The sequence below is a fragment of the Protopterus annectens genome, chromosome 12.part0 (assembly GCF_019279795.1).
Source record: "Protopterus annectens isolate FY-2018-M chromosome 12.part0, PAN1.0, whole genome shotgun sequence".
NCBI lineage: Eukaryota > Metazoa > Chordata > Ceratodontiformes > Protopteridae > Protopterus > Protopterus annectens.
Genome location: NC_056746.1, coordinates 1,153,953,207 through 1,153,974,905, shown reverse-complemented (window position 1 = coordinate 1,153,974,905; position 21,699 = coordinate 1,153,953,207). Strand labels below are relative to the sequence as shown.

At 38.2% G+C, this 21,699-nt stretch overlaps 1 protein-coding gene across 4 annotated transcripts in view; it reads left to right on the top strand.

The window, feature by feature from the left end:
* TLDC2 (TBC/LysM-associated domain containing 2) overlaps positions 1 to 21,699 on the top strand; it is a 379,676-nt gene that overhangs the window by 208,682 nt on the left and 149,295 nt on the right. For all 4 annotated transcript variants that reach the window (XM_044090181.1, XM_044090183.1, XM_044090182.1 and 1 more), the window contains one exon: positions 21,536 to 21,688. In XM_044090181.1, coding sequence (XP_043946116.1) covers positions 21,536 to 21,688 — 153 coding nt within the window. The remainder of the gene's footprint in view (positions 1 to 21,535; positions 21,689 to 21,699) is intronic.

Below are 21,699 nucleotides of genomic sequence, written 5' to 3'. Positions count from 1 at the left end.
CACAATATGGACGAGTGTCTAAACCAACATAGACTTGATTGTATATACCTATATGTTTAACATTGTATAATGCATGTCCATAAAGTATCTGTGATTTCTGCATGCCAAACAGTCTCATAACAATTGTATGGTCTATTTCTCAAAGAGGGAGGATGTAGATCAGAGTGTAAAGTATGTGTGTTTGTATATTTAAGAAGCATGTGAGGCTGTACCTGCACAACCTTAGTGCCATTTTGAAAGAGCAGCTAGAGAGTGAGCATGCATGATCATAATCATTAATTTATAGAAGTTACTTAAGTTACAGTCTATAGTCAACAATAGTAATGTGCTTGTATATAATAAAGCTGTTTGAACAGAACCCACGAAGATTCATTTATTTGTGTCCTAACACAAAAGCGAGAATAGGTGACTCTGTTGTCCAGCGCACTGACTCATCATGCATAAGACTGGATAAGGAGAGGGTTGCTGTCTGTCAGATACCAGGATCTCTGACATTACAAGGGCCACAAGGATCCTAACTATTAACAAATATGAATATGACATGGTAATGGTACATGCAGGGGTGAGCAATTTGTGACATGTCAGAAATGTCCAGCCGTGTTACCTATGTAGGTAAGACATTAGTCTTGACAGGAAACCTTATTTTACCTTGAACAATGAATAGACACAAAAAAGATAAGTCAGTTACAATAATTAGTTAAATGGCTACTGTCATTCCAGGGTGTCCATTATTTGTCAACACAAAATGAGATGCTCAACAATCCAGCTTGCTTCACTAAGTATAGCCTGTACCTCTTATTCAAAGGCTTCTGCATACTGGTTAAAACTTTTATGTCCCCCAGTACCCTTTTTAGACAAAGTCTACTTGATGGACATTCCAGCATAACTAACATATCAGACCTGAACTATGATCACATTAAGCTGCCTCTCCCTAATGCCACAAGTCTAAACAATAAATTGCCTGATTTTGAGACACTCCTGCATTTGGAAAATGTCCATGTTTGTGTAGTTACTGAGACTTGGTTATATGCAAAGCAAGTACTCCCCCATACCATGACCTTTAGACCAAGTGACAAGTATAGTAGTGAGTACTCCCTCCATACCAGGGTCTTTAAACCAAGTGACAAGTATAGTACAGTCTCCATATTTGTCATCCAGCCATATCTGTAAGCACCCACAAACTGAACTCAATTAATTGGAGATCACTTTTGAAAAGATTAATTATCGACAACTATGTTATTATATAATATATTTTGTTACAGTACATCATCTTTGTCCCCTGATGAGTCTGTAAGTTTCCTCAGTGTTCTACTCTTCCTATCAGCAAAAACTCCATTACTTTGGGTGACTAAGTACCATTCAATAAACTGGGATACTAGAGGACATGGCATTTTTGACATGGTTCTTACTAAATGGCTACATATGCACTACTCCTCTGATGTCTCAATCCCCAGCAGAATCTGACCACAAACATATGACCTTTTTAAACTCCCCAAAGTCCCTACAGCAAACCTCACTGAATTTAAGGAGTACAGGCATGCCATTCTCAAATTACTCTGTGGCAAAATATCAAAATTCACTAATGACTGAACAGAGATAAAACAACTGGAATTGAAATCTTTAGAAAAAAGTAGGAGCAAACTACATAGGAAAAATGGAAATTGTGTAAACAATACATATAGGGGAGGAATGAGGTTTAAAAGAAGGCATGACTTAAATCAGCTATGTAATGTTTGACTGAAAATGATTGGTTATATTATAGGTGGTATATAATGTTTTCAAATGGGAGTGTGTCAGTATGGTCTGTAATCTAAAATGCTTGCAACTAGGATTGTAGGATTGTATTGGTGTGGTTTCCCCCACCCCGACCTTGATACAGTAGCAAACTTCAGTAAGGAATTCTACACTCATTTAGAAAAAATACATAGAGCTATCCAAGTATCAATGGAAATTCAAAACCAACCACACTGATGGCCCACCACCATATGTAAACTGTACAAAAGAGTAAATCCTTAAACTATTTAACTAAAACCCTTCTTCTCACGAATAATATCAAAAACTTTACAAAAATAAAAAATGAAGAACACTACTACATTCATAAATTTAGGCTGGCCTCTGAAACCAAAGAAAATTGTAAACCCTTCTTTAATTATGTTAGAAAACTGAGAAACCACACCTCATATTGCTGTGAACTTGTTCATAACAATACCTTCTATTATTGACCCAATAGACATTGCAAATATCCTTTCAAACAAATTTAGTGGAAACTTCACCCTCAGGACTTATATCCAAAGTCCTGAAATATCTTAATCTCTTACTCCCCAATTATCGTTAAAGTTCATTTACTGAAAATACTAGCCAACACCAAAAATACTTCATCCTTGGGACTTAACAATATACCTGGTTGCTTGTAGGCATATTCCTTTAACTGTTTACCTAAGTTTAGCTAATGGTTTTGTTTCTTATGAATGGAGCACTACAGTGGTGATGCCCCTATATAAGGGTGGCATTACAACAGACCCAGGTAATTACAGACCTATCAGCCCTAAAAGCCACATCTACAAAGCCAAGGAATGTATTTTAGTTAACCTCATAAACTATGATATCAAGAATGTTATTAGATTTAATCCTCAATAGTCTGTCATTGTGAAGTGTAGATCCTGTCTAATGAAGCTGGTAAACCTATTTGAAAAGGTTATGGAGACTGTAAATGGTGGCCATGCAGTACACACAACGTATCATGATCTGGTGAAGATCTTTGACACCATTCCCCATGCTGACATCATACAGAAGCTACATGCTTTGAAAATAGACCCATATGTGTTAAGATTGATTGCAGGCTGAAAGACATAACCCATACAGTGCAGGTTGCAGGTGCCTTATCAGAAAGTATGAAAGTGGGCAGCACTGTCCCTCAGGGCTCAATGCTTGGACTTCTCTTTTTTGGCATTTAGTTCTCAGATATCAAAGCAGTGAGCCAAGACCTCCAGCTAAAAAAACTGATGACTGCAAACTGGAGGGTTGTTATTAAGTCACCCTCTGATACCAATACCCTTCAGAAAAAACTGTCCCTGGCAAACTCTTGGTGTACTAACTTAGGCTCAAACTAAATGCTAAAAAGTATAGTATCATCACTTTTGGTAAAAAAAAACCCTCACCTCATCATCGTATAAACAACACAGCACTACAAAATGAAAGTGTAGTGAGGGACCCATACACTTGAGTTAGTAACTCTCTCTCTCTCTCTGTTTTGATCATCATGTGACAATGGTTGTCAAAAAATCCTTTTATTTCACAAAGCTAATTGCCAAAGGAATGTCAGTAAGGTCTAAACAGGTAATCACTCCCTTATACTCAGCATTGATCAGACTAATTTTGAGTACAATTCTCCCTTTAAACTGTATCTCACTAAACATATTAAACAAAAAGAAACACCCCAAGGATTTCTAACCAAAAAGGTCACAGGCCTTAAGTTCTTATGCTATCCAGAGATGCTGGAAGCTCTATCACTTTATTCAGTATCTTACATACTTTTGAGGGGAGATCTCTGTCTCAGTTCTTGTACCATTAGAGATACTGTTTTCCTGGACCTCCTGTACCTCTGCAAATCCTATATTTCCACCAGTAGTAGAACCAGGGACCCAAGTCCTCACCAACAGATACATAAAGCATATTGGATGGGTAGGTTTATATCCCAGTGTCTCCCAAACCTCTTGAGTAAAGTCCCCAGGAATGTTGAGCTGTGATACTTACTATCTTCCTCTAAACACAGCCTAAATAACTGGATGGGCATCCATAAATTTACTTCAGGATTGACTGGTATGGTCTTCCTGGAGTAAGAAGGTGTGATATGAAGAAGTGTATTGGCAAGATGCATAGATGGCTTTAGCCACTAGCAAACCCTGTGGTCGCTGGGGGCCCCCTGTTCCTGAGGGGCCCCCAACCACAGAAGGTTGTCTTATATTGATATTTTGTAACATCTGACAAACCAATAAAAGCTAGTACTGCAGTCCCATATACTTAATACACCAAGAGGGTAATAACTCTTATTTGTATCTCCTTTAAAATTCAAAAATTTCTGTGGTTATAGTAACATTGTTTTATCAAGTAACAGCCTTCACAATTCCATTAAATATTTTATCGGTAATATAGTGCCCCTTTTCTAAGCTAAATAAACCCTACTGGTGGACATTCTCTCTACCAAAACTAACAACATAGCTAGCTTTAGGTACCTGCAATACACATGGCTGCAGGGAGGGGCCCCTTCATCATCCTTGACCGCATAGGGGCCACAGAAAAGCTTCTTCTGATTAGGCAAAAATGAGAAAAAATGTATTAATTTCCTGGTCATCTGCTTTAACCTGAACCCAGCTTTAATATGACCCTGTTAGGATAAAGCTGATAATGAACATGAGCAAGGCAAGCAATAGAGAGATCAGCAACCCAGAGTGACTGATGTCACTGCAAACCTGGAATTTTAAGAAGAGCTGATGCTTCCAATCTAAAGCAATGATTTTCTTTTTCAGGATTTTTATAAATACTGACAGAACACCAGATACTATAACTATCAACTTCAGTGGACTGCCAAACATAATAGCAGAATAGAGGTTCAAAATCAGGAACACATTTTAAATATTATTCTAATTCACTTAAAAATGTAATACAAGAACACCTTTTACATCAACATGCATGTTTGGACAATAAGAAATATAAAACTCTTGATGTCTGTTTTTATTGACTGTCTGTAATCCTTAATGATTTACCAGAAAATTAAACGTTTTTGAAAGGCAGACCAAGATTATAAGCAAAATCAGGGAAGGTCTGTGAAATCAGGGACAGTGACAGGTATGCATTACTCCTCAATGAGGTTAATAAGTGACTTACCCCTGCTGCTGTTTGTTGACTTCTAAACAGCAGTCACTGATCTGGCATAGCAGTACCAGTGTTGCACAATGTATTGCTATTTGCTGAAATAAGTACAAAACTAGTATTGATATGGTTAATGTGTGTGTGTGTGTGTGTGTGTGTGTGTGTGTGTGTGTGTGTGTATATGTGTGTGTTATCACTGATTTTTATCTGTGCACACACCCAGTAATGCCAGGACACATACATTATTCTTCTAGTTATCAGTAAAACATGCAGCTAACAAGTAATTTCAGAAGTTAGGCATAAAATATATCACAGAACATTCAGACACTTAGAACTTTACAAGTGTGGTGGCCCCCACTCCTCAGACTATGTAAATGGATACAGGGTATCCCTTAATTATCAATGACTATGTGGGGACCCCACAAACACTGTTGCTGGTTGGGGAAAAATGAGGAATAAAAAAAAAAAAAACATATTCATTTTCTGATTCCACTCTTTAACCTGAACAGGGCTATGATATGACCCTGTTAGGATAAAGCTGATAATGGCCACTGCTCTCAACTGCACCCATTCTAAAACTAGCCCTGCTCAGATGTGTGTATACAGAAAGTCGCTGTAGGTTATGTGGATGGGGGATTGTGTGGTTATTACTTTCATTTTCATCAAAGTCAAACATTAGAGGTTTGCACAGGAGGTCATTATAGCTTGTGTTTGGGCTGGGGACAGTGTGGTCATTGTTACTTTTACTTTTCTCACAGACCACAGCGTTGTACAAACATGGCTACTGTAGCTTGTGTAGGGGCAGTGTACTGTCTAGGAGCAACAAAGCAGAACACATTATTGTAATCAGTAGTTTTTTTTTCACTTTCCTCACAATCACACATCAGGCACATATACAGGTGGCTACCTTTGGGGGGTTAAGGCTGAGAAAACATGCAATGTGTATGTATGACAGCAGTCACTTGAAATACATGACTGTAGCAATTGTAATCTCTGCTTTCATCCCAGTCTAACACTAGAAGAATGTATAGGCAGCGACTGTCTTTTTTTTGTTGGGGGGTAGGGAAGCAGAGAGTATTCCCAGATGAGGAATTAAAGATTAAGCCCTGTGTATCCTCACAACAATTGGCTTGTTAGTTTATTGTGAGCTACTATTTTGTCAGCTTTGAACATTAAGTCTTGGGCACAACTGTTTTATTTTTTTCTTCCAAAGAAGACATAAAACTAATTAATTTCGTGCTAATGATTTTTGTTTAGGCCACCATTGGATTAAAAGGCTGGGAAAATGCTCAGAAATGTACCCCAGAGCATCTATAACTCTATGGCTTCTAAGGCCCTGGCTTATTTCAATTACTTCCTAAATGGTTATTGCTGTCGGAACAACAGCAGTGAATTTCTTTCCTTAATCATAATTTCTGTTCAAGACATCATTGGATGAAAAGACTGTATAAAAAGAAAAACAAACATTTAAATACACTTCAGAATACATATAAATTTCTGTATTTTTGAAAAAGCTGAAGAGTGAAGTACAATGTGAGGAAAATAAGACAAAAATGTAACGTGTATGGAATGGGAAGCCCCAGATAGGGAAAAGGACTGGAGGGTGTGTGTGTGTATGGAATGGGAAGCCCAAGATAGGGAAAAGGACTGGTGTGTGTGTGTGTGTGTGTGTGTGTGTGTATGGAACGAGAAGCCCAATATAGGGAAAAGGACTGGAGGGTGTGTGTGTGTGTGTGTGTGTGTGTGTGTGTGTGTGTGTGTGTGTGTGTGTGTGTGTGTGTGTGTGTGTGTGTGCGAAGCTGATTACCTGTAGAACAGGCCAGGGCAGGCTTGTGCTATTAGGTGACACATGCATTGCAGAGTCTGGGATGATGTGGGTGGGAGCATGCTCACACATCAATCATCATCTAAGCAGCCATTTTAAGTCTGCCTATAGGGAGGAGTTAGGAAGGATGGGGTGGGAGCCACCATAAGACCAGTACACTGGCCTGCTCCCTAAGGCCAACCCTCAACTTCAGTGAAATGAATAGGCCAATAAGGTCCCAGAATAGTGAAAAAATGCACTATATAGCACTCACCAAGTCCAGCTGGGACGCCTGGCTCCTGTTGTGGGGGAAACGATGAGCCAATAGGACACAGATACAATAGCTAATGGGTAAGATCCCATGGAGGGATTGAAAAAAGTACACAGATGAGGATTTACACAAAAAGCAACTGGGATCATTTACGGTCTCTCAGTTACTCTACAGTGTACATAGTATTTACACAATTGTGGCAACAAGGATACTTTACAATGCATACTACTCCTTTATATTACATATAACTCAATTACTCATTGTATCCAATACGGCCATGGTGGTGCAGCAGTTAGCATTGTCACCTCACAGCAAGAGGTTCTCCTGTTCGATTCTCAGCTGAAGTGCCTTCTGTGTTGGGTCTGCATGTCCTCCCCATGGTCAAGTGATGTCTAAAGACATGCAGGTAGGTGTGTGCGTGAATGGGTGTGCCTTCTTTGAAGGTTAGGCATCGGGCTGGCAACTCGGCACAATAAAAATCCACTGCCAAACTGGAGTTCCACTGTGGCGACCCCTAAATGGGAAAAGCCGAAAGACATTACTTTTTACTCATTGTATCCAATACATATAAAGAATAGACAAAGCAAAAAAAAAACTTTTTGGAGTCTTGGACTCCATTTTTTGGTTGAGATAGATATAATTTTGTCATATATTGCAAGTGAAGAGAAACAAAAAAAAATCTGTGTGTGGGGAATCCACCCTCTACCTCTGAATCATTTGCAGCTATAACCCTCCTTTATGTAAGCCAGCATTTCTTTCTGAATTCTTTGTTAAGTTTCCTAATTTCAAGGGGGGGGGGGTTCAGTTAAAAGGAACAGTTTTACTAAAAGACAGTATCTTTTATAGAATAATTTTAAGGTGGAAGTGGATAGTAACTTCATGGCTCAAGCCATAACAGGAAGTGAAGTAGCCCTCTGGAGAGAGAAACATTGTTATTCTTTTCTGAGTGCTAGGCAGATAAACCTGTAGATGTTATTTAAAGTGGAACCGGATTCTATAAGTATTTTGGGCAGATTATATTGTAATGATGGTCAGTGAGTATTCCATTCTAGGGACTGAAAAAATGTTGAATAATGTTCGGGAATGTGAGAAAATTAGTTTGCATTTTGTTAAAGAAAGATATAAGTACATACATAATATAGTGTTGGATTTACTTAGCAATTGTTCTATCACTTACAGAGTATTTCCTTTCTTATTTATTGAACAAACCATGTTGGCTATTTTGTTTATGATTCCTAAACTTCACAGTGGGACATACCCTTTGCCTTTTAGGCTTATTGTGTCTGCTAAAGACAGTGTCACCGAACAGACTTCTGTCTTCTTAGATTATTTTTTAAATCTCCTTGTCCAGAAATGAAATAGTTATGCAAGAGATTCATGGTATATTTTAGATGGTTTGCACAGGTTAAATACTGACAAAGTGGATATTAATATGTTGTCCTTGGATGTGAAGTATCTATATACAAGCATCCCATGGGTAGAAGGTGTTGATTTTTTTTGAGACTGTATCTTGTGACATTTAGCCCCTATAGCAGTGATATGATAAGTACTATTTGTGAACTTATGGAAGTCATGCTTGAAAATAATTTTTTTCATGTTTAATGGTCAGATTTACCACCAAAAAAGAGGGGATGCAATGAGGGCAACAGTGGCCCCCTCCTCCAGTATTGTCATGGGGTGGTGGGAGATAGAATATTTGTATAATATGCCCTTCTTTTAACACGTGTAATTAAATATTATAATTTGTGGACAATTTATTTTTTATTACTGTGGTGAAATTAGATGCTATTACTGCCTTTGATTCAAATATTTCTGAGTTTTTAGACTTTAACATATGCTGTTTAGGCACTGGTGTACATTTTTGGATGTTGCCATACAATGGAACAAAAGTAATAAGACTTTTTCTAGTAATATTTGTAGAAGAAATAAAAACCAGTGAAGAAAAATACACTTTAATAGTTACAGAACTTCAGTAAGCGCTTGCGTCTTAAAAAAGACTTCTTCAGACTGAAGTGAATACAATTACAAAACATTTAAATAATCAATTAATAAGTCACATGACAGGCTTGCTCAGTGTTTTAACCCTTTGCATTTCAAAAACATAATGAACATTTCCCTATTATTCAAGCTATCTTTTGATGGAATTGTTGTTCATTATCTTGAGTTACAATTTGTTTAGTTTCAACAACCAATTCTTTAGACAAACTAATGGAGTAGCTATGGGGCAGCAATGGGCCCCCAGTTATGCAAATTTATTCATGAATGGGTGGGAAACCACCCATATTCCTGATAGTGTTTACATGGACAAAGTAGTGACCATGTTTCATTTTATTGATGACCTGTTTTTGGTCTGGAGACAGACAGATACTACTCTGGAAAGTTTTATAACCTTTATAAATAATATATGTAGTTATTTGTAATTTATTACCAGTACAACCAAGTTTCTATTAATTTTTTAGACGTGTGTGTTTTTAAGGTAGGGGACAGACTTGCCATCAAAATTTACAAAAAAAGTTCAGAACAACTCATATTTGCATTTTAGCAGTCTGCACCCTTAAAGAACCAAACTAAACTTAGCTAAAGGTCAACTGATGAGAATCAGTGAGTTAACTGTCAGTGAGGAAGATTATGCAACAGAAAGCAATACTTTTTGTGACAAATTACAAAATAGGGGGTATCCACAGTGTTTGGTTTTTAATACTACATCTATGGTTACACAGCAAAGAAGTGCATCTATATCTAAAACACAAAAAAATCAGAATTAGTGACTATAAAATTAGAATGCCTGTAACAAACAGTTTGGATTCCAGTGTTATAAAATATATAATAACTAACAAGTGGAATGTTTTCAGAGGAGCTCCCCACATTACAGAAGTTATCTGTAATAAACCTCTTTTTACACAAAGAAGGGCTAAAAGTTTTAAGAACTTTTTTCAAGAAAAGTTGAATTTGCCCAAGGTTAGGAAGGAAAGAAAATGCATGATTAAATGTTACAACTGTAATATGTGCAATTTTCTGTACACTGAAGAAATACAGTTATTAACAACATGAACATTTATATTAATGAAACATTCTTTTGTAAGTCTAAATTTGTGGTTTATTTAATATTCTGTACAACATGTAAATGTTATTACATAGGAAGAACAACACATGACTTAACCAAGAGAATGTATGAACATAAATATGCCATTTCTATAGGGGATGAAAAGAATGCATTAGCTAAGCATTTCAAATCTGGAAACTGTAAAGTTGACTTTAAGTTTTTAGTTTTAGAAGCTTTAAAAGATGTGGAGTTATGCTTTAACCCTAAAGATGAATTAGGATGGCTTGAATATAAGTGGCAGACAAAACTAAATGCCTGCCATTTTCCAGGCTTGAATAATAGGGAAGAGTTCATTATGTTTTTGAAAAGCAAAGGGTTAAAACAATGAGCAAGTCTGTCATGTGACTTATTAATTGGATATTTAAATGTTTTGTAATTGTCCAGAAAAAATGTGAACTCCTAATACTGCAGAACCACACTGAAGGAGCAAAAAACACTGTAAAATCCAATGTGACTCCAATGTTCTTTATTGTAGGTAAGCGCTTTCACAACCAGCCATGGTTGCTTCCTAAGACCAAAGATTACGAGAAGAAATCATCCCAAACTTTAAAAACCTTAAATCCTGTGTCACATGACTAAGACCAATTAATTAATTAAATGAGTTAAAAGAACAAATGCATTCAAGATGCAAGTACATTCAAAATACACAAAAGTTCATTCAAGGCAATATATAATATATAAAAAACTAGCATATAATATGATGTAATAAAAACATACAAAAACATTAAAAAACACTGTATACATATATAAATAACCTGATATACTGTCTAACATTATCTAACTAAGAATACTTATTCTACCCTATCTATAAATCACAAGTTAAGCAGCTTACTTCCTGTGTGTCTTTCGGCTTTTCCCAGTTAGGGGTCGCCACAACGGAACTCTGGTCCGCTAATGATTGGCAGTTGATTTTTACGTACTGGCTTGCCAGGCCTGATGCACAACCTTCAACGAAGGTACGCCCATTCACGCATGTCTCCACTTAGAAGACGCTCTAGCTGAGAATCGAACTGGACAGCGTCTTACTGTGAAGCGACAACGCTACTGCAGCACCACCACCGCGGTGAACAAGCAGCTTACTTCCTAATATTCTAAAATACTATATATGTATAGGTAAATAACATATTTTATTTTATTGTCTGAACATTATCTGTCTAGAAATGCTGATATAATCCTGTCTATAACTTACAAGGCTAAATAGCTTTCTTCCTAATCTTCCTACCTTTCAAAACAGGTTTCAAACTCACATAATAATTCAGCCCAGGTGGTTTATGGGCTGCTAACATAAAAACCCATCTCAGCTCCCTTTGTTCAGTTCTATTATTTAAATCACCCATCCTAATAGTCTCAGTGACGGTGTCAATATTAGAAAAGTAAAAATAATGATTCTCCCCTTGTTGTAACATGTGTTTAGCCAGTGCACTATGTTCCTGCTGTCTCCTGAAACAATAAAGGTGGTCACAAATTCTCTCCCTTAACCATCTGTTGGTCTTACCAACATAAAATGCACTGCAGCAGGCACAGTGGGCTAGGTATATCACATTTCTGCTCTCACAGTCACCTGAGGCCTTAAACTTAAAGGATTTCCTGCTCAATGGATGGACGAACATTGTATTAGTCTCTATATACTGACAAAATGAGCATGTATTACATCCCCTAGTCCCATAGTTCATAATGGATCTATGTTCTATCCCATCTGTATAGCAGAGCATCTGCTTCAACGTTTTCTGATTTTTATAAATAAAACAAGGTTTCTCTCCTGCTATTGCACGTAGCCTATTATCAGTGCCCAATATATGCCAATTACGATACATTGTATCCTTAATCAAACGAGTATCAACTGAGTGTGTCATGCTAAACTTCATTGATAGAGTAGAATCAGCATTTTTAGTTAGATAATGTTAGACAGTATAGCAGGTTATTTATCTATGCATACAGTGTTTTTTAATGTTTTGTATGTTTTGCTTGTTTTTATTACATCATATTATATGCTAGTTTTTTATATATTGTCTTGAATGAACTTTTGTGCATTTTGAATGTACTTCCGTTTTGAATGTATTTGTTCTTTTAACTCATTTAACTAATTAATTGGTCTTAGTCATGTGACACAGGATTTAAGGTTTTTAAAGTTTGGGATGATGTCTTCTTGTAATCTTTGGTCTGAGGAAGCAACCAGGGCTGGTTGTGAAAGCGCTTACCTACAATAAAGAGCATTGGATTCACATTGGATTTTACAGTGGTTTTTGCTCCTTCAGTTTAGTTTCTGCAGTATTAGGAGTTCACGTTTTTTCTGGATATTTGCCTTGGTGTGTTCACTCCTATACTTCATAACTGGGCTTCTCCTTCTTTTTATTGTTTTGTAATTGTATTCACTTCAGTCTGAAGAAGTCTTTTTTGAGACAAAAGTGCTTACTGAAGTTCTATAAGTATTAAAGTGGATTTTTCTTAACTGGTTTTTATTTTCTTTTTGATTGTTTAGTTACACCAGAACTGAATTTCACTGTTTTTCATTGAATATTTGTAGGAAGGAATGTTTTGCTAATAACTATTTGGAGTTTTCTAGTGCACACCCACCAAACATGAAGAAAGATATACCTGGGGCAGATGTTCAGGGCCTTGAGGCTGACTACTAATCAGGAGATTTTTTGGATTCAATTCATGAAATAATTTTATTTTTTATGGACAGGGATTATAGCTATAATGTTCTTAAGGCTGCTGCGGATGAAATTGCAGAATAAAAGAATGATAAGTTTCCACCTATATTGTCTGTTGGCATGCCTAATGACAACAGGGGTGCTAGTTCCACTGTTTCTAATAATAAGACAGATAAAGGCTACACTAGTTTTTGTCTGCGCATGACTATGAATGATTCAAGTATTAGATTTTTCTTATTCACAATTGGAAAAATTTTGAAGGCTGATTGGAACATTATTACAATAGTAGGTAATGAAACTAGGTTTGTAGTTAGGAAGGCTAAGTCTCTAAAACAATACTTAGAAACTGACAATATTATAGCTAAGACTGCTAAAACTAACAAATATCCTGGCATGTATAAATGTGTTTTTTTGTAATATGTGGGCTTTTGTCTTGCAGGGTTCTTCAGTATTTTTTGTCTCATAGAAAAATAAATATTTCCTTGACTGGAGTGCATTTTGTGGATGTTATTTTGTGGATTTTTGACTTATACATCCTTTAGTTTTGGTGTTTTTGATTTGTTTATTGAAAAACAGATCAATAAAGATGAATTTAGTTATAAAAGCATTGTAACTCCAATAATGCCCACAATATTTGAGATGCCAAAAATCTATAAAAATGTTAACAATCCTCCTATGCATCCTATAGTTGTTGCCTGGGCGTCCGTTACTTATGCCTGTGAAGTTGGCTTTGGAGAAATTTTTTACGGTTGTTTTCCTAATGGGGGGTGGGAGCAGGATGTGGATGTCTAGGGTGATTAGCTTGTGGTCGGATCTGACCAACAAGGAGCTGACCTCTGGTGTGGATCACTGGTCACACATGTTGGTGATGACCAGGTCTAGGATATTGCTGCCTCTGGTGGGGGTGTAGATAAGTTGATACAAAGCGCTGGAATTGATGATTTCCAGAAAACGTTGAGCAAAAGAGTTGGTACATGAGTAGTTTTCCCAGTTAATGGTAGGGTAGTTGAAATCACCCATTATTAGAGTGTTGGGTTGTACCTTAATAATTTCCAGTGTATCAAGAAAAGAGGAGTGGGAATCCTGGGGCATAGTGGGGGTCTGTAGCAAGCTACAATCTGGATTGCTGTTTTGTCCAGAGTTAGATGAACTTGGATAATCTCGGATGCATTATGCTGAGCAACTAGCTTGGAGGTGTGGATATCCTTAATGAATATGGACACGCCTCCAACTTTAGTGTTTCGGTCCGGGTTTGGTGGCCGAAAGGTGTGGTATGAATTATAGCCTGGTAATGCAGGGGTGCTCTCTGGAGCTTTGAACCAGGTCTCTGTCACTGCACAGATGTCAATGTTCTCCATTTTAAGGAGTGCCTCGAGTGATTGCATTTTGAGGTTTAGACTTCTAGCATTGAGTAGCATTACTCTCAGATGTTACTTGCTTGTACCTGTTATGGTGGTGAATTTGTCATTTGAACCTTGCCTAAAAAAGGCACTATAGGGGTTGCAAGAGCCTTTGCCAGTATCCGGAATCCCAAGGCCGACAGGTGCAGGCCATCTCTGGCAAAGCAGCGTGGTCTGTCGATCATGTCATCCCAGGCAGACAGATACTGGATTCCCTTAGAATGACACCAGAAGCTTAGCCAATTGTTAAAGTCAATCATTTTGTCCTTGTACTGTGGTGTCATTCTGGGTGATGGCAGGATGCTACTCAAGGCTAGGGTCATACTGGCCTGGGCTACAAGATCAGAGAGCTCCTCCATGTCTCTTTTCATGTAGTCCAGGGAGGTACGTCTCAGGTCATTCACACCAACATGGACAATGACGAGTCATATTTGTATTTGTTGTGGAGTGACCTGTGTGCATGCGTTATGTGGCAGATCCCGGCACCTGACAGGCAGCTGACAGTAACTTTTTCCTTGTTTAGCCTGGTGAGTGGAACATCAGTGTGCCTGACTATAGAGTCACCTATGACTAGAGTGTTGGGTACGTTATGCCTTATGGGCTGTAGTTGAGTGACACACTGAGTATGCAGACTATGTGTCATTTGGGTTGTGTTGGGGGGTGGAGGTTGCTTGCATTTCTGCTTTGGAGGTCTCTGTTGTTTAGGCAGATTAGTACGGAGAGCCTCCGCAAATGTAGGTGTGTGTTTTGTGGTTCTGTGTGTGTGTTTTGGTGGTGTAGGTTTTGAGGGACTATGTGATGAGTATGGTGCGGTGCAAGTGTTTACCTTCTCCTCTTGACTGTCTAGGCCTGTCTTTGGTAAAGAGAGCTTTGCTTCCAGTTTGGCTATATAGGTGCATCTCTCACAGGTCGTAGTGTTGGGTGGTAGGAGGAGAGGGTTGTCTATGTACATGAGGCAATTGCTGCATTGTCTCAAGGTGCCCAGATTCATCAGGTAGACAGAAGAAAACACCGGGAGCTGACCTTTAGACATGCCTGAATAGATGCTTATTTATTAAGTACTAAAAACTGTTTTCCTCTAGACAAGTGAGGAAAGTTGAGTGCTGTAATAATCTGTAACCTATTTAGTGTTTACAATGAGTTCTGAACAAGTGCTGAGATCAAAGAAACAGATGAGTGCTAAAACTAAAAAGTTGGCTAGTTGCAAGGGAAATTTTGAAAAACAGACTTTATGGCGCCAGGAATAGTTTAACCCCAGTTAAGTGGGGGTGGGGGGCTTAGGAGCTCACAAACAGTCCTGGTCAATACTAATTCCATCATTTCTACATATAAATTGATATCATTTTGCAATATGCCCTTCCTAAACAAATATTCTTCAAATCAATTCAAACCCACATCATGGGGTATAGACATTTGAGAGCAGTAGGTTGGCCTGGGTTGAATGATGTGGCATCCATTGAATGTATTTTAAAATTGAAAACAGAACGTAGATAAATTTAACAGTCATTGTTGTTAGTTATTTACTTTCTTCTTTTTTCTATTTGAATTGTTTATAATAAGTTTTTTTATGTATACCACTATATGTATTTTAGAGTAATTGTGTATGTTTCTCTTTAAATGTACAATGAGATGCTGATGTCATCTGGCTTCGTGGTTATTTAAAGTTCATTTGAGTTTATACTTTTATCTGATGAAGTCTTGTCACTGCCTGAGACGAAAGTGCTAAGAATAAATTTTGGAAAACGAGCCCTTGCTGCTGTGTGTATATATCAGGTACCTGGATGATATTTTTATAGTATGGAAGGATAAAGTGCCATCTGAAATATATTAATAAGAGCACTGATTTTTTTTTTAAATTCACACACTAATTGGGAGATGATAAAAAAGCATATCTGGATGTTGGTTGGAAAAGGACAAGTTGAATAAAAGGTGCATTTCATGTATTTGTAGGAAATCAACTTATTCAAATGCCTTCTTGCATTTCACTAGTGCCCACCCATTAACACAAAAAAGAGTTGTGGTAAAAGGACAGTGTGTACGGGTGGCTCATATGATTATGTTAGAGACAGAGTTCATAGATGAGTGTAATTTACTGAAGGAAATGTTTAGTAAGAGGGGATATCCCAAGGCATTTCACTGACTTTCATAACATCGAGACCACATTGTCAAATGTTTAAAATCAGAAATTCCCAGAACATCGTATTTTCCCTCCTGGAAAATAACCACTTGGCCACCAATAATGAAATTAGAAACATAAGTAAATTAAACCCACCAAAGTGAGAGACTTTGCCCCACACACCCCACTAACTAAATATACCAACTCCGAGATCACACTACAGTGGAGAAAAGGGCAAAGTTCACTATGGTGGCCAAGTGGTTACTTTCCCACGAGGAAAATATGATGTTCTTGGTGTTCAGGATTTTAAACATTCTACAATGTGGTGTCAAAGTTATGAAACTCAACAAAATGGTAAGCCGATGATATGAAGGGGATCCATAGATGGATAGATAGAGACACATTTTATATAAATATATATATATATATATATATATATATATATATATATATATATATATATATATATGGTTCCCCTTCAAAACATCTAAAACCCATAACATCTAAAATCAAAACATCGAGACCATAACATCTAAAATCCATAACATCCAAAACCCATAACACCAAATTTTATAACATCTAAAATGTATAATATGAAGTTTGTCACTTCTGACTTGAGTAGCATGAAGTTGGCTTTGGAGAAGTTTTTTATGGAGGTTTCCTTACTGGGAAGTGGGGGTGAGATGTGGATGTTAAGGGTGATTAGCTTATAGTCTGACCTGACCAACGAGGGGATGACCATAGGTGTGGAGCATCGATTTCCCATGTTGGTAATGACCAGGTCTAGGATATTGGAGCCCCTGGTGGGACAATGAACTAGTTAGTTGATCCAGGGCATTGGAATTTATGAATTCCAAGAACCGTTGGACAAAGGTGTTGGTACATGAGTAGTTTTCCCAGTTAATGACAGGGTAGTTGAAGTCACCCAGTATTAGGGTGTTTGGTTGTATCTTACTATTTTCCAGTATGTTTAGTGAGAATCTTGGGGCATGGTGGGGGATCTGTAGCAAGCTACAATTTGGATTGCTATATTTTGATTGCTATGATTTTACACTTATGGTCACCCCCTCGTTGGTCAGGTCAGACCATAAGCTAATTGCCCTTAACATCCACATCCCACCCCCACCCCCCAGTAAGGAAACCTCCATAAAAAACTTCTCCAAAGCCAACTTCATGCTACCTTCATGCTACTCAAGTCAGAAGTGAAAAACTTCATGACACCCATGCAGACGGGAACTGAAAGTTCAACTGCTGAGTCCTACACTAAGGCACTGTATGTGCACATCCACTCATGCATGAATTGTGTCATCCCAAATAGAAACAAGATGCTCTCCTCCAAACAAATTAAGCCAATCTGGTAGTTCCCTGCCATAAACAAACTTTACAACAAAAGGAAGAAACTGTTGCAGAAAAGAGGAAAATCCCAGGATGCAAAAAACTCCCTTACCAGCCTCAGTAAAAAGCTGAGATCCCTCATAAAATCCTCCAAAGCTAGTTACGAAAATAAAATTGCCAAAGATTCCAAAGACAACCACAAGGCATTCTATAACTATGTCAAGAATCTAAATGGTAATGCTCAGATCTGCTCTGAGCTACAACAGAATGGCATTAAATATACTGATCCCAAGGATATTGCCAATATCCTGGAAGATTGATTCAGTGCCAACTTCACCCCTCTCTCACCCCCTAAATGGTCCATCTTAATACCGGAAGATTGCCAAATTCTGGTAATAACGGCCACACAGGTAAAAAAATGCACTCTCCAAAGCTAAGAATACAGCATCCATGGGGCCAGATGACATCCCGGGCTGTGTATTACATGAACTACAAAATGAACTGACACCACACCTAAGTGTCATGTTTAATCATAGCCTCACCTCAGGCTTTGTGCCCACTGAGTGGCGCACAGCTACAGTTATCCCACTCCACAAGGGGGGATCCACCTTAGATCCCGGGAACTACTGCCCCATCAGTCTGACGAGCCAGATCTGCAAGGCTATGGAACGAATTATCATGGTACTTATAAACAAAGACATTGGCAACCTTCAAACACTGGACCCCACCCAGTCTGGGTTCATGAAGGGCTGATCTTGTCTTCTGAACCTGATTGACTTCTTCAAATCAGTCTCCAGAGTCATGGTTCCTCTGCTATGATATTTGATGATATGTCCCCTGCTATAATTTTTTAAAGCAGACATGTTGAAAGGTACAAGAATGCATTTCAAAAGGAGGGTCAGATCAAGTGTTAGCCCAAGATTTTATGCAGTTGCACATTGTTAATTATGGATCTGTTAGGGGCTTTAAGTGAAAGAGTTATTCATGGACTGATCTTGCTGGCTGCCAGACAGCACTGAGGTTAACCCACAGTCCTTCGTGAGACCTTTCTGTAGATTTTTATTATACACGGGGAGGACTGTCCTTTTCCATATAGTAAGATGTCAACAGTATAATGTGTTAGGTTTTGGGAGGACTTGTGGAGCAGATGTCACTAATGAATAGCAAGTACAGGGCCTTGTAATGAGCTACAGGGTACTTCAGCACTATAATCACCTTCAATACTTGCAACTTCTCTTTCAGACGTTTTGACAATCTTCATTATTCAAGTTGAGACATCTTTCAAGAGTCTCCTTCAATTATAGCCTGAGATAAAAAAAGGTTTAATGTTTTTCCTACCTCTATATTTTTCAGCTCTTTCTTTATGTTCACTAGGCTGTTCCATTCAAAGAGTTTAATGGCTCTTTTTTCTTTCCTTAATTTCATAGATTCTCCTTTTCTATGTTCTGTAACAAATTCTATAAATCTGTTCAGGCTTTACATCTCCTTGTCCTAGCAATAATTTTGTAAAATGCAGAACAGTGCTCACAATTATCAGTGCCAGGCACATTCCCAATAAAAAAGCAAACAAACAAAAACCCCGCTAAAATCAATGTCATTAAGAGTTGTCTCTAAGAGCCATACTTACTCACTTAAGAGCGGATGATATTACTCTCCAATAAACAAACTGTAACGACTTTCTCTAATAATATTTGCTGATGGGAAATTAGACCAAGACAAGTAATTAATTTACTTATAAATAGAAAGAAAGAAAGAAAAAAAAATCAAACAGTTAATGGTTTTAAAGCAGTAAGAAGCACCGAAAATCAGGCAGATTAAGACCACTTTTATACTTCACATGAGCCAACTGACACAATCATCCTTGTGCAGGGAGATCTTTGACCGCTTGAAAAAGAGAGATAATGGCTGACACTGGTGAATTGAAGCCCCAGTTGTTATGATAATGGATGACACTGGTGAGTTGAAGCCCCAGTTGTTATGATAATGGATGACACTGGTGAGTTGAAGCCCAGTTGTTATGATAATAGATGACACTGGTGAGTTGAAGCCCAGTTGTTATAATTCTCCTATAAAAATCCTTGCTGAAAAAAGATATATTAATCATAATCCTACATAGGAGAAAAGGGTGATATATGGAAACACGGGGACATCAGATTCTATGATACAAACCAAGAGTCTGCATGTCTATTTTCTGCTCTAGTAAAACATAAAAAAGAATATCAAAAATCATAAATTTAAATCTTTCATGTAACTTTTTCATGTTGTGTTTTAGATGTAACACTTTAAAATATTGTAATAGATATGGCTGCATTCATAAAGGTAACTAATGAGTACACTTCCATCTACATGTCATGGTACTTTTTTGTTGTTTGGCAAGCACCCATACATGGTGCTGCACGTCACGGTCCTCCAACACAAAGATGTCAGCATCAAGGACTGGCTCTGTGTTAATGAGGCATTCTGGGGAAAATGGCATATACTAATTAGCCACATGCTCTCAACCTGAAACCACCTCCATGAAAGCATCTATAGGGCCGAGCAATTCAAGAAAGTGCTCAGCCATGTAGATCAATAAAGCCACCCTCACCACATTGCTGTGGTGAACATGGACAACAGACCATGTTCAATCAATGAACATGAACATGGTGGGGAAGACCACTAGGCACCAAGGCTTACTTTGAAAGTGCCATAATGGCACTGACATCAAAACGAGGATTGGGGTAAGGAACCACTGGACACCAGGGATTAATGTGTAAAATGCAGCACCAGCACTAATGTTGCTACAGGATCAGGGAGTGGGAGGGGGAATAATACTCTACGGTGTCACACCAGTGTCAGCGTTACTATGGGTACCAGGGTGGGAGGATACACAATCTAAAGTGCAGTGTCAGCACCAATATTACAATGGGGACCAGGAGTGGGGGGGTCACTGGACACCAGAGAATGATTTAAGTCCCTTTATGCCACTAACATTTACAGTGGGGATCAGGGGTGCACGATGAACCACCAGACATTGGGGATTCAACTTTAATGTCCCATACCAACACCACTATCACTGCATGTACCAGGAGGGGGTGGGATAAACAAGACACAAGGTAATACCCCATAAAGTGTTCTGAGTCACAGAATAGCATAATGGGAATGGGGAAGGGACCACCAGACACAATCTAAAGGGCTAGAATGATACCAATAGTAGTATAGGGACTGTGTGTGGGGGTAAACAGCTGGACACCAAGGTTAAAGTGAAGTGCCATAATGGCACATACTTCATAAGGGTGATGAGGTTGGTCACAACCACTAGACCACTGGGGATAACTTTTTAAAGTGCCATAACAACACCAACATTGTAACAGGGATCGGGGTGGGGGGATACACTAACCACCAGGGCCTAATACATACATGCTGTAACGGTACTAAAGTATGATGAAGGCGGGGAGATCTACAGCAGGGTAAGGACAGGTAAAATGACTACAGTGTGTGTGTGTGTGTGTGTGTGTGTGTGTGTGTGTGTGTGTGTGTGTGTGTGTGTGTGTGTGTGTGTGTGTGTGTGTGTGTGTGTCTGTTTGTTTATTGTCATGTTTGTGAACATGAGTGTGAGATAGTGACTGGAGGGGGATTCTACTGCTTACATGAGCAACAGGTTACTACAGATCTGCACATCATGGTAGCAACTGCAATTCAGGAAACATGCAAATTATCCAAAAATTAGATATTACTTCATTGTGACTAGCATGTTTCTGAATCACAAATGGGTATGTTACACTGGAAGGGCCCTTCTAGCTTGAGCGGTATGGCTCATTCTAGGAACCTTAATGAACTCCTAAGTTAGTCTTCTTCCAGGCAAAATTAAATTTTACAGAGTTTTTCCATGTAAAACAAGAGAGCAAAAAGCCATGTCTGTTCTTTTTCTGTACTGTGATAACATTTCTGATTCACTATGTACATAAAATTATTACTAAAATATTGCTCTACTGTTGTTTCAGATTGCTGAACAGCTTCCTCCTCGGGTAACTGGTTACATGTGGAACCTTGCCTACAGCACTACAAAACATGGCATGAGTCTGAAAACAATGTACCGAACCATGGCACCTCTGAGTGCCCCCGTATTGTTAGTGATCAAGGATACTGATGGGCAGGTATCAAGGCT